Raw genomic sequence first — 14,510 nt, forward strand, 5'->3', positions numbered from 1 at the left:
CACAGTAATCTCACGTGGAAAAAAATCCTTTATAAAAAAAACAAAACCTCCAAAACTGTTTAAGGAAAACTAAGATGACTGACAAAAGTTTGAAGCTGTATATTTTAAAGCCCTTCAAAAAAAGGGCTATGGGGGGCTTCCCTGGTGGCGCAGTGCTTGAGAGTCCGCCTGCCGATGCAGGAGACGCGGGTTCGTGCCCCGTTTCGGGAGGATCCCGCATGCCGCGGAGCGGCTGGGCCCGTGAGCCATGGCCGCTGAGCCTGCGCGTCCGGAGCCTGTGCTCCGCAAATGGGAGAGGCCACAACAGTGAGAGGCCCGCATAACGTAAGGAAAAAAAAAAAAGGGCTATGGGACTTCCCTGGCGGTCCAGTGGTTAGGACTCAGCGCTTTCACTGCTGAGGGCCTGGGTTTGATCCCTGGTCAGGGAACTAGGATTTAGCTATTCAAAGGCAGCTTATTGAGAGTTTATAGATGAATCAAAAATACCCCTCAAACTGATGAAAAGAAGGGACAATACACTGTGCAAATCAGTGAAGAGAAACTCATCTAAAATGGAGCCAGAGGCCCTGCAGGGAGGGTCTCAGGCATGGACTTCCTTCATCCGGGCAGGGAGCAGCAGACTTGGCTGCCCCAGCAGCAGAAGGGACACTTTCTCCTGGTCCAGTAACAGCCCAGCCAATGAGATGCTGTGACCACCCCAAACCCTCACTTTCCTCCAATGGACTTAGGTTCAAAGCAGCCCCTCCCAACTGCCCCTTTTCTCTGTAAAATAAGGTTTCTCCCTCTACTTTGTCCTCAGACTCACCTATGATTTCACCAGTTTGCATGTCCCGAACTGCAATTCCTCTGCCATTCTGGAATAAGCTCATCTTGCTGGCAAAAACAACTGGCTATTTTATTTTTAAGGTTGACATCGCATGGTGTCCAGAAGTGGGTTCTGGAGGAGGCGGACCCTGGACGCACGTGTGGCAGCCGCTCATGCCCTGCTCCCCTCCCCTCCCCTCCGGCAGCAAGAGCCCGCCCTCCTCCTTCCGGGCCAGGAAGCGATCGCGCTCCCTCCTTTAGGTTGAGTGCTCTGACTTTATTGGGGATCTGCTTTTTTTCTTTCTGGGAAGGCTTTGTCCTTCAGGTGAGTACTCACTCATTTGTCCCCCTATTGGAAGTGTGCTAGAATTTTGGTAAAATTCCACTGGAATCAGGCTATTTAGGGATTTTTCTTTTGCTCTTGAGAAAGGCTCTAAGAAATGGGACCCCAGTCACCTAAATACTCTAAGGGCACCCTCCTTCGGGGACCCTGGCTGGTTTTATGTTTAAGAACTATGGTCCTTCCTCATGCACATTTTAAACTAAATAGACTGACTTAACCCCAAATACTTCAGAATACCAAGGGCCATTATGGAGAACTTTCAACCTCTCCAAACTTGTTTCTCTCAGAACCAAATTAGAAAGTGACGGCTCTAAAACTAAACAGACTGAATGGGATGCTTATTTTAGTCGGTACCTTGGAGCTTCCAAACACATCCAGGACTCTAATAAAACTGCCTCTTTACAAACTACCGATTCCTGGACTAACAGAGGAGAACACACTGAAAGAAGACGAAACGGCTCTGAGGCCTCTCCCCGCCCCCGCCCCTTGTGCCCCGGCGCCCCCTTCCCTCCCCTTCTGCCCAGCCTCACCTCCTCTGGGCCCTCCACCCGCTCCTAACCCTCTTGCTGAACTCCCCTTTTTCTCCACACCTCTCCCTGTTTCCCCCTCCCCTGAACTTATTAAGTCCTGCCCTTTTAAAGCTAAGCCTTCTAGGGATCTAGATGCTAAATCCCTAGTTACTTATGTTGCCTGGACTAAAGCTGAACTTCTAGCTATAGTCAAAGATTTTCCCAAAGTAACTGAGGACCGCCATGGATTTGCTGAAGAACTTATCCACTTATAAACTTATCAACCTGGCTTCTCAGATTTATATCAATTAGTCCACATGCTTGCTGGTGAAGGTCAGGCCCAACATTGGATGAAACTTGCTTGATGGGAAAATCCTGAAAGGGATTTGGAAAAACAAACCCTGACTGTTAGCAGGAAATCCAAGAACTTGCTAGAAATTTTCACTGAAGAGTTTCAAAAGGTTTTCCTAAGCATGATGACTGGAACAAAACTCAGGCTTTGCATGCAAAACCTATAAAACCTGCTCACGGCCATTGTAGTTGTCTTCAGACTGTCTTTTAAAGAAAACTCTGGTCTTCTTCTGGATGTTGAATCTGCTCGGGTTGCCTTTAACTCTGTGCTCATTAACGGGCTGAATGGGGATTCTCTTTCAGTTAAAAGGACCAGGATGGGGCCTTCCTTGGTGGCGCAGTGGTTAAGAATCCACCTGCCAATGCAGGGGACATGGGTTCGAGCCCCGGTCCGGGAAGATCCCACATGCCGCAGAGCAGCTAAGCCCGTGTGCCACAGCTACTGAGCCTGTGCTCTAAAGCCTGCGAGCCACAACTACTGAAGCCTGCGTGCCTAGAGCCCGTGCTCCGCAACTAGAGAAGCCACCACAATGAGAAGCCCACGCACCACAAGGAAGAGTAGCCCCTGCCCATCGCAACTAGAGAAAGCCTGTGCACAGCAGTGAAGACCCAACGCAGCCAAAAATAAATAAAGGACCAGGATGGAATGGGAAACCCTGTCCACTCCAGGTTTGGTTAATTTGGTAAATCAGCGTGTTTGCATACTAGACAATTCAACAAATGGAGGCCCCACCCTCCCCGCCAAACAAAACCTCTTGGTCTCTGCTATTACTGCAAAAAGCCAGGACATTGGAAAAAAAGATAATTAAAGCCTAAGCACTGCAGGCACCTTCAGCCCTCTAAGCAACCTTTCCAATGTCCTTCTAACCCCAACGGCCAGGCTCTGAGGAACTACAGGGGGCTCTTCCAACCCTCCCTTTTAATCGGCTTGGAGAAACAACACTCTGGATGGGGATGAATCTCTGTGTCATTACTGACACCTCAGCTACGGTCTTGGTGCTCAACCCCACTGCTGTAAAGCAGCCCTGCCTCGGAGTGCTAAACAGTTCAAATAGTGGGGGTTTCTAACGAACCCCCAAAGATCCCCGTCTCAGAACCCGTTCCCTTTTGTTTAGGCCCTCTGAGAGACACACACTGTTTTCTCCTTAGGCTCCTTCATCCTTAATTCAATCATTGGGCAGAGATTTCTTAGGAAAATACCATGCTGGAATTTCTTTCTCCTGAAAGGGGGAAATAGTTCTAGAACTTGACAGTAGCCATCAAAATAGCCAAGCAGGGAACTGAATGACCTTTGATATCTTTTACTTGCTCTGTCTCAGATGCATCAGACGTGATTTCAAGGGTACTCACTAGTCACTTGTCACCAGTGGATCAGCTACCACTTTCCCTGTGGGCAAGATCTCCAACTGAAATACACAGAATTCAGTGCTCCTCCTATTAAGAGTCAAACGTATCCCTCAAAACTTCTCCCCAGAATTAATCAGTACCTTATAATTAAATAAAGAGGTCCTTCAAGGCATCAAGCCCGTAACAGAAGATTTCAAAGCCGCAGCCTCATTATCCCTTGTACTAGTCCCCGTAACACCCTGCTTTGCCCGTGAGAAAACCCAGTGGCTGAGGATGGAGGTTTGTCCGGAAACCGGAATAAGAGACACTGTTATCCCTGGCACCCTGTCTTTCCTAAGCCCCATATGCGACTAGCATCCATTTCTACTAAAAGCAGAATCTCACTGTAATTGATCTATGCACTGCATTCTCTAGCATTCCTGTTGATAAAGCTACTCTGTATCTTTTTGCTTTCACTTGGGAAAGAGCAGCAGACTTGGACAGAAATGCTTAAGGCTTTTACTGAAAGTCCTTCTTCTTCTTTTTTAAAAAAATTTATTAAACATAAATTCTTTTGGCCGTGCTGCGCAGCACGTGGGATCTCAGTTCCCTGACCAGGAATTGAACCGCGCCCCCTACAGTGGAAGCAGGGAGGAGTCGTAACCTCTGGACCGCCAGGGAAGTCCCTGAAAGTCCTTCTTACTTTTCAAACCTTAAAGGCTGATCTGGACAGTACCGTTTTCTGCAGGCTCTACTTTATTACAATATATGGATGGCTTGCTTCTCTACTCTCCTCTAAAACTTCGCAGGAGGACAGCATTCACCTGTTAAAACCTTTTAGCCTTAAAGGCACATAAAGTCTCCAAGGAAAAACTGCAGTTTGCTCAAACTCAGGTTCAATATTTAGGGCACCCGATCTTAGAATGAGGCTACCTTTAGACACAGGTAGGCTTCATGGTACCCTCAACTTCCCCAAATCTAAAACTCAGCCCAATTACGAGGTGTTTTGGGCTAGCTGGCTACTGTCAAAACTAGATTCCAGGGCTTCCCTGGTGGCGCAGTGGTTGAGAGTCCGCCTGCCGATGCGGGGGACACGGGTTCGTGCCCCGGTCCGGGAAGATGCCACATGCCGCGGAGTTGCTGGGCCCGTGAGCCATGGCTGCCGAGCCTGCACATCCGGAGCCTGTGCTCCGCAACGGGAGAGGCCACAACAGTGAGAGGCCCGCGTACCACACACACAAAAAAAACAAAACTAGATTCCATATTTCTCTCTTATGGCCCAGCCCCTGCATGTTTTATAAAAAAACAACAAACCGGACCCTATTATTTGGGGCGATCAGGATGACATAACCTTTGGAGCCTTAAAGAAAAGCTTAATAAGGGCCCCTGCCCTTAGACATCCTAATTGTCAGCTTCCTTTCTTTCCCTTTGTATGTGAGAAGGAGGGGAACGCCTTTGGAGTATCATCCCAAACACAGGGACCATCATCGACCCATCGGCTAGTATAGTCGACAGCTGGACCCTGTGCCATGGGGACAGCCCCCTGGTCTCAGAGCCACTCCTGCCACTGCCCTTTTGTTTAAGGCCACCAAAAAAATAATCATGGGATTCCCTCTGTCTTTGTACCCCATGCAGTAGAAGCTCTCCTGAATTTGCATCACACTCCTGTGAGACCCTCTTGCTAACTGCTCCTCACAGAACTCTTTCTTGGTGTAATAACCTCAACCCTACTGTTCCTCTCCCCACTGCGCTGACAAAACTCTTCCAGACTGCTTAACACTGACAGATCACCTTTTGACTCCCTGCAATAGTTCACAGGAAATTCCTCTAACCAATGTAGATTCTTCATGGTTTACTAATAGTTCCTATCTAAAAGATGCAAAAGGTGACACCGTGTGGGGCTGCTGTCGCAACTCCTCTTGAAGTCATCAAGGCAGAGTATACCTCTGGCTACTTCAGCCCAAAAGGTGGAATTACACGCTCTCACTAGGGCTTGTACTTTAGCCAAGGGCAAGACCACCAACATTTATACCCACAGCCGGCATGCCTTTGGGGTAGCCCATGACTTTGGGACGTTATCAAAACAGCAAGGTTTACTTACCTCTGATGGGAATAAAATTTAAAACGGCTCTCATGTCTAAAATGTATTAGATGCCATACTTTTGCCAGCTGCTCTGGCTACTAGCAAGGTCCCTGGGCATTCCAGACTCGAGTCCCTGTAAGCTAAAGGAAACCATCTTGCTGACATTTCTGCCAAAAAATGCTGCTCTCAAAGGAACCAATGGCTAACCCTCTGTCATGCTCCAAAGGGATATCCCCCACATCCCCCAGATGATAATTTGGAAACACTGACTAGAAATGCCCAACAATTGGCCCCAGAAAAGGAAAAACAATATTGGAAATTGAATAACTGTTGGCTTGATAAAAAGACAGAACTCTTGGTTTGGGCCAAACAACAATCTGGTCCTACCAGAAATTCTAAAGTTCCCACTACTGACCACTGCACATGCCTTAAGCCACTGGTCTACTGGCAAAATGACAGAGTTCATGAACCAATATTGGTGAAGAAACACGAAGAAAGCTGTGAAAAGCGCCCACCGTGCTTGTCCCATCTGTCCAAAACACAACCCAGGAAAACCTGTCTGCACTGCATTAAATTGCTGATGGGCCATTCAAGACCTGGCAAAGGGATTTTATTCAGTTGCTCCCATCTCAGGGATATAAATATGTCTTAGTCATGAGTTGCATATTTTCTCACTGGACTGAAGCTTTCCCTTGTAGACAGGCTACTGCCTCTTCTGTGGCTAAGATCCTGTTAGAAAAGATCATCTCTACCTGGGGAACCCCCCCGCCCCTGAACTTCAGCGGTTGAACACTTTGACAGGTCTGTGCTGTCTGGCTGGCTTTACACTTCCACTGTCTTACCATCCTCAATCCTCAGGGCTAGTCTAACGCATTAATGACATCATTAAGACCCAACTGGCAAAATTTGTAGAACCCCCCCGCCCCTGAACTTCAGCGGTTGAACACTTTGACAGGTCTGTGCTGTCTGGCTGGCTTTACACTTCCACTGTCTTACCATCCTCAATCCTCAGGGCTAGTCTAACGCATTAATGACATCATTAAGACCCAACTGGCAAAATTTGTAGAGACCCTCCAAATACCTTGGCCAAAAGCATCACTGTTGGCCCTTCTAAATCTCAGATCCACCAGTTTGGGAACTCACAAATGCTCACCCTCTGAGACAGTCACAGGAAGCCCAATGCACCTGGTTCCCGCCTCCTTTGATCCACAGCTGATAAACGGAGATATACTTCAATATTGTAAGGGCCTTACTGTTTCCACTGAAAGTAATCACACTTTAGTAATGTTTTCATAGTGTACTCCCAGGAGATGAAGACCTTAAGTATCACACCATGCAACCTGGAGATTCCACCTACCATAAGGGACACTGCAAGAAGGATTCCCTTCGACCTCACTGGAAAGGCCCCTATCAGGTACTGCTAACCAACCCTTGTGCTGCTAAGCTCCAAGGAATGGACTCCTGGATTCATGTCACCTCTAAAGAAAACACCAAGCCCTGAGTGGACCTGCACACCAACTGGCAACTTGAAAGTAAAGATTTCCAGGAATTGAAACAGACAGCATCTGATGAGACAGCTTCCCAAGATGCACCAGGCCCATATACCCTTTTCTCACTATTGCTTCTTACCTTATTTTCTCCCTCTCTACCTTGGACAGACATTGCTTTTATGCACATTTCCTGATCTACTGCAAAAGAGGGAAACCTCTCTGATTGTTGGATTTGTCACCAGAAACCTTGATCTGTCCATGACAGCAGTGACCCCTACTCATACTATAAGTAACTTCTCTGGAATCCCAAGTGCCACTCTGTACCTAAACTGTTCCGCAGGTCCCTTGTATAAGGTGAGACTACTAAATCTGCATGCCCTTGTTCCCTGGCTTAATTTAAGCTCTCTTGAATATACATACAGAAGACACTGGAGCAGTCAATTTGAGCCAGACCGTTTGTAAGCTGGCTGTCATGCCCATATATTTAGGAAGACTTTTAGTATGTGATAACATCACACGTGAGTCTTGGCTGAATGACGCCAAGTCCTTGATACCGACAAATGAGTCCATAAACGCTACTACTGATGAGGGGGTCCTACGTGTTCCTCCCGGTTACTCTTCTATATGTGGAAGCCTTGGTAATGGCCCCCAGCTTGGGCAGCTCATCATCTTGACAGCTGGAGGGTAAAAGAACAGTGTGCTTTTGCTGTATTCACTGTTCTACTTTCTCTTCATAACAGATCAGAAACCTCCCATTGGTCTATTGCGTTAAACCTCCTTAGCTGCCTTACGTGGTAACTTCCAGCAGGCGTATATGACCCCAGGTTTGCCTCTGTAGGGAGAGCCGCCCTTCTCCCCACATCAGAGTAGATGCCAATGAACACATGATTAGAAATCTCTTCCTAACATTAGAAGAGCTGGCCAACTCCACAGCCGAAGGAGTAGCAGCCCAACATCGTTCACTTAACTTATTAGCTAAAGTAGTTTTAGGTAAGTGCATAGCCCCCAGTTACCTATTTGCTGAGCAAGGAGGTGTTGGAACAATAGCAAATACCATCTATTGCACATGGATAAATGTCTCAGGAGAGGTAGAAATCCAATTAAACAAAATCAGGGAGCAAGTGCACTGGTTGCAAAAGATTTTCACCTGATATTCCATGGTCCTTGGATTTGTTCAGCTGGCTACCTTCAGGCCTAGGGTCATGGGTCAGAACTATCATAAAATTTGGAACTGTCATGTTACTTTAAACTTTGTTTTGCATAATTATTTTTAACCTTTGTACCTGTTACATGTTAAACCTTTGTAGAAATGATGTACGCAATAGAGTGATGTTGGCTCAATGCTTTGAGATCTCCAACGTGCACAACCTTGACAAGATGTACACTTTAGATAGGAATGCTTGACAGTCTTCCCTTCTAACCTTCCCTGTTACTCAAACATGGCCTTAAACGGTTTCCTACTGCTATGTACTTTCCCTCCGACTTTGGATGTGACAAATAGGAAAGGTCCTTCCTGACACTGAAGGACAAAAACCACTAAATGCGGACAACCTGACTCTTGATCAGTGATACTTTTGGAGAAAGTTCTTGTTCAAAAGGGGGAAATATGACAATTAATAAAAGGAAACCTCAATTAAAATGGAGAAGGGGAGCCCTGAAGGGGAAGCACTCAGGCACATATCTTCCTTCATTCCTGGGCAAGAAGAAGCTGACATTACTGCCCCAGCAGGAGAAGGAAGATTTTCTACTTGTCCAGGAACAGCCCAACCAATGAGACACTGCCACCACCCTGAATCCTTGCTTTCCTCCAATGGACTTTCACTCAAAGCAGCCCCTCCCAACTTCCTCCTTTTCTCTATAAAGCAAGGTAAAGTGAGGTTTCTCTCTCTCCTTTGTTCCCCAGACTTGCCTATGGTTTCACCATAGCTTGCATGTCCCGAATTGCAATTCCTCTGCCATTCTGCAATAAACTCATTTTGTAGGTAAAAGAACTGGCTATTTTATTTTTAAAGTTGATTATTACCTAAAAAGGTATGTATCTCTTCAAGATAAACTGACAGCTCTAAATTTCTTTCTTTTTTTGGCCATGCTGTGCGTTTTGCAAGATCTTAGTTCCCCGACCAGAGATCGAACTCAGGCCCGGAGCAGTGAGAGCACTGAGTGCTAACCACCAGACCACCAGGGAATTCCCTAGATTTCTTTCCGAATGAATATTATTTGACAATAAAAAATTCATGCCCAGAGGCTCTGATCATTGGTGTAAACTTTGTGTTCTCTTGGAGAAGTGTGTCTCATGCCCTGAAGATTTCAGGCTCTATGAATTCCTAGGTCATAGAAGGCACTGGAGAAACTTCCCTTGCACCCTTGTAAAGACCCCCAGGACCACCTCCCACTGGAGCTATATCTATCAGTGCCTGAGCAATCCCTCTTTGACCTGGGCTAACAGAGCACCCTGTCCTCTCTTCGGGAGACTTGGTTTGAGGTTACTTTCCTTTGCCTTCTTATGATGTGCTTGACCTCAGAGAACACTGTTGAAGTCAGGAGACCCCCGAGCCAAACCCAGCATGAGTCTGAATGGACATCAAGGCACATATACCCTTTCCTTTGAAGCAGTCTGAAAGTTTACTACTAAAACAAGTATAGGTCATGCCTTAGAAAAAATACCATGTCAAGACGTGAAAGAACCATATCAGTATTACTTTTATAAATATTACAAAAAAGCGGCCCTGTCTGTGTATTTAAGTACCTTTAATTCATGCATAAATGCTGAATAAGTGCATTTAGTAGGAAGGACCTCTGCTGAAGGGAAATGCAGGTGTGTGTGTGTGGGGAATGCAAGTGTATTTGCATAAAACCGTGGCCGCAGCTCACTCCGGGCCCCTGGGCTTGGGGAGAAGCAGGACTGGACTGATTTGTCAGTCTGGGGGGAGCGTGGATGTGACTGAGGCTGCCTGATGGAGGTGTTCCTCCAGCCCCCTTGGACCTGGTGAGGCTGCCCTGGCTGGCCCAGTCCTGGGATGCGTACTTGCGCGCCGCCCAGATAAAGCCCTTGTTCAATATCAGCTTCATCAGCATTAAAGAGGCTATTTGTCCCCATCTGCTCTACTCTTTTGTTTCATTTCTCAGTTCATTGAGAATGGAGTCTTGTTTGTTGGGTTCCCTCAGAAACGCCAAAAGGAAAATATATTTGAATTTTAAATGGGATTTACGTTCAACTTTTTAGCAATATATCATCTGAATAAATGTAAGTCACAGTATATGACTGAATGTAAATGTCATACAGATTTACATGTTCATGAATAGGAGCAAATAGTAAGCCTTCTACTCACACTTGGAAAACAAGTCATGAGGAGTGAGATTCCCCGAGGAGGTGAGGGGACCAGGAGGTGAGTGGCCTCAGACGGCCGACAACTAACTCTGCCCCACCTTTGGGGAAGAATGAAGGCTTCTCAGGAAAAGACTTAAATGTTTCAGAAAAATACTCACTGGTATTACATCACTCAAGTAATGAAGACTTTTAAAGGTGTACAAATATTCCAGATGAGTCTGAAAGAGACTTGGTTAAAGTCCTGTGTTACATGAAAGCAGTGAGATGCAAAATCTTTACCACCAAGCACAGAGAATGCGGGACTGGCCCTCAGTCAGGGAACTGGGGGAGGGGCAGTTCTCCTTCCTCTCTTCCGTATCTGCATATGCTTCTTAAGTGAATGTGGGTTAATGTTATAGGGAAAAAGGTTCAACAAATTTTCTTTAAAAACAGAAGGAAAAAAGTCCAGCGCATAACTAGATGGGTGAGTCTGCAGCACAACCCGACCCTCGTGTGGTTCTGCCATCTGAGTTGTAGTAAGACTAGCAGTTGAGACGGAGAGAACCCATGCGCCCTTGAGGACCCACCGCCCTTGGCCCCCCGTCTGGCCCACCTCGGTGACCTCCACCCGCTGACAGTCGGTGCATGGATCATTAGCTCCCGGGCACTGAAGCCGTCTTCGTGTCCAGATGAGCTGACAACTACGAATCCGATCTTGTGGGGCATCCTGCACGTCGGGGCTGTGTGTGAGAGCAGGAAAGGCTGCTTTAAGGGACTTAATAGTACATGGTGACATTGAAAGCATTACTTCCTGCCTTGTTAATACACGAAGTAATTCCCAACCTAGTCAGGACTGTCCCATCACTTTGAAAGAGTCCAGTTCCTATTACACAATTTTTAAGATGCCTCTTGACTTTTCCCAAATATATGCCAAAAAGTTTGACCAGCGTTGTGGGTTGAACTGTGTCCCCCCAAAGCTATGCTGAGTCCTAACTCCTGGTGCCAGTGACGTGACCTCGTTGGGAAACAGTGGGGACGTAAGCAAGTTAAGATGAGGTCATATTGGAATAGGATGGGCCCTGCTCCAACATGACTTGTGTCCTTATCAGAAAAGAGACAGGGACACACACACAGACAGGGAGAAGCCAAGTGACAATGGCCGAGCAGCTGGAGCACTGCATCTACAAGCCAAGGCACGTTGAGTACTGTGTGGAGGCAGCAGAAGCTGGAAGGGGCCGGGAAGGAGCCCTCAGAGGAAGCGTGGCCCTGCACAAGCGCACCTTGATTTTGGACTTCTAGCCTCCGGGATAAATTTTTGTGGTTTTAAGTCATCCAGTTCGTGTTACTTTGTTATGGCAAAAACAAGGTCTTTTGATAAGATATGAATATAAAGATTTTCAAATTATTAAGGAAATAATAAACCAGTGTGCTAATGAGTTATACAAAAATAAGGGGAAAGGGGGCAGTTTAATCAACAGCATAATCATTGCTAAATGAAAATGCTGATCAGCAGGGAGAACAGAACCACGGACAGAACCTCAAACACACAGGTGTTCTCCCCGAGCCTGGCGGAGTGGCTGACTCTGGGCAGATGCGCAAATACCAGCTGAATGATTTTCTTGTCTTGATGTTTTAGCAAAGCTGGTTTGGCTCATAGTTACCTACCATCGTTTTGAGGGTGGCTGTAGTGACGCCCAGTTTTGCCCACTCCTTTGAAAACAGCACCTCAATCCCAATGTCCCTCGGTGGTTCTGTCCTCCCCACACCCGGAACTGTGGGGCTGACGCCCATCCTGCCCCCCACAGATCCCCGCCTGAGGGGGCACGTTTCCCAGGCTTGGGGGGTCCATGAGTTCCACATCCCTCCTCAGGAACGGGCTCAGGGATGGAGACATGAGAACAGGACCCAAACCGGACCGAAGCCACTCAATCCCAGGACCCTGCGGAGGCTGTGGCCATAGCATAGTGTCTGCGGGGGCGGGGGGGGGGGGGGGGGCTGCTGGAGGCCACCAGTGGGGAGATCCAGGCGGGGAGTGGAACTGACACGGGAAGCAGTGCTGAGAGAGGCAGAGACACCGCGTGAGCCTCAGGACTTAAAGCCCGAGCAACTCATGGACTTCCGGTTACCCTCCAGGGACTAAGCCTGTCGATGCTCCTCAGTCGGCCAATGTGACTGAAGTATGCAACCAAAAGTCCTCACTAACACAGAGAATAAAGACTTCTCCAGAAAGTTCTCTGGGGTAGGACATACTACTAATGGAGATTTTCAGGAGGAGGTGACACACAAGCTTATCCCACATGAGATGTGTTTGTTTTAACATGCTTGATACATGATCTAGATCCTCCTTTGACTTTCACTGAGAACCCGCAGAGGGGACCACGGCAATAAATTAATTCTTGGCTGTGGCACTCGCTAATGTTTCTTGGAATATACGAACAAAAGCATTTAAAATAGAAAGGGAAACCACTATTAAAGATCCCAGTTATTTTTTATACAAAGCTCACTGCAGGATATCACAGAAGAGAAAACCAAACTAACCCAGAAAGTAATAAAATGCAGGCACAAAAAATGGACAAGTGTGATTTAGCCCACGGCAACTGCACAGCCTGGCCTGTGTGCCAGCTCCCATGCCAGACGTGGACTGGCCTCCCACGTGCCGGGGCTCGCAGCCTGGACTGACTCTCCCTTTGGCCTCCATACCTCCCCCTCCCCCGTCCCCTCTCCCTCAGTGCCAAGTCTCACTGGTCCCACCTTTGGAACAGTGACTGAATACGTCACCTCTTCTGGATCCCACTGTGTTCTCTAGAAAACAACGGCCAGGTTTCCCCACGTGGAGTACTGCCCCCACGGAGGAACCCTCCTCAAGCCCAACCTGCTGTTCTAACCCCCGCCTTCTGTCATGGATTCTAAAGTCCCTCCAAACTTATTAAAGCTCAGAGTTAGATGCCTGTGTCCTTCCATCACCTTTAAGAGCAGGGCCTGTTACTTTCTATCCCACCTTAAAAACAGTAGGTACCTATGAAATATTTTCAACTGAGTGTGATCATGTATCCTGAAATTCCAGATCTGAAATACTGTTTATTCATCTTGCTGACCTGTGTACTGACCTACTCCCTTACACCATACTTTTGTGTGCAGATGCATACATGTTTATACCTTCATCACAACTCTGACACCCCAGCTGTAGAGACGAGGAAACTGAGGCACAGAGAGGCCTGGCCCAGGGTCATCCGGCTATGAAGCCAAACAGGCCGGGTTTGTTCTAAAGCTGGTCAGGAGGTTCCAGAGCCTGGTCTTGACCAACAGCCTCGGTTATGGCCCTAAGAGTTAGAAATGGGGCCCTTTAGATCCGAATAAAGGACGTGTCCACTATACTGTGATGCCTCAATAAATCCAAAACACAGTCCTGGCATTTAGGAACCAGACACGAGAAGTGCCTGGGAACTGCAGAGGCAACGCTATTACATCGGTTTGGGAATTCGAACAGGACTCCTTTATGGCCACGTCCTTCCGCCTTGTACCCTAGGGTCCCCTTTGCGTAAACCTTCAAGTCTTCCCTAAGATACTTGGGGTGTCACTAAGGAAACTAGTATTGGGCTCTATAAAAATCACACTAACATTTCGGGGAGAACCAAAGCTCTGTCGAGTGTGGGGCCCCGGTGCACAGCGGTCCTCGCCTCAAAACGAGCGCCGGTTGCATCTTCCCCAGCAGCGATCACTCTCCCCCGCGCCGCGGGACGAGCTGGGACCGTGGGGAGAAGGTAACTCGGCGGTTCCTCCTACGAAGTCTGCTTTTCACTATGCACCGGGGTACTGAATCTCTACGTTAAATCGAAACACTTTACCAACTTCCGAACATCTTGCTACAAGACTAGGAGACAGACTTGTATCCAGTTCCCTTCTTAGGAAAACCTAAACGTTACACACACTGAAGTGGTGTTTTGGCCAAGCAACCTCTAGACGCGAGAGCGCCCCTGAGAATCCCCGAAACAGACGAGGCTGAAGAGCCAGCTCAGCACCGAGTCGGGGTCGCTGAGCCCGCACCGCCGCCAAACGCAGGGACCAAGCGCTGGCGCCGCCGGCCGCCCGGGGCGGTGACGCAGCGCGCGGGCCGCGCCCACGGAGGCCCCGCCGCCCACGGAGGCCCCGGCGCCCCCAGCCCGCTAGTGTACCTGTCAGGACGTCCGCACGACCCGGGCTCTCCGCCGGCCCTCGGCAGCGCCGCGCCTCGGCGGAGCTCAGGAGGCGCCTCCTCCGCCGACCCGGGCCTGCCGACACCCCCAAGCCGCAGCAGTGG

The 14,510-nt window shown here is 48.1% G+C and overlaps 1 protein-coding gene across 1 annotated transcript in view; it reads right to left on the bottom strand.

The window, feature by feature from the left end:
- The window catches only part of CEP104 (centrosomal protein 104), a 53,156-nt gene extending 42,187 nt beyond the window's left edge, over nt 1–10,969 (bottom strand). The window contains exon 1 of the mRNA XM_007448959.1: nt 10,827–10,969. Within this exon, the coding sequence (XP_007449021.1) occupies nt 10,827–10,939 (113 nt within the window). The 5' untranslated portion in view covers nt 10,940–10,969. The remainder of the gene's footprint in view (nt 1–10,826) is intronic.
- Between the last annotated feature and the right edge of the window lie 3,541 nt (nt 10,970–14,510).

The sequence above is a fragment of the Lipotes vexillifer genome, unplaced genomic scaffold (genome assembly GCF_000442215.2).
Source record: "Lipotes vexillifer unplaced genomic scaffold, Lipotes_vexillifer_v1.1 scaffold835, whole genome shotgun sequence".
Lineage (NCBI taxonomy): Eukaryota > Metazoa > Chordata > Mammalia > Artiodactyla > Lipotidae > Lipotes > Lipotes vexillifer.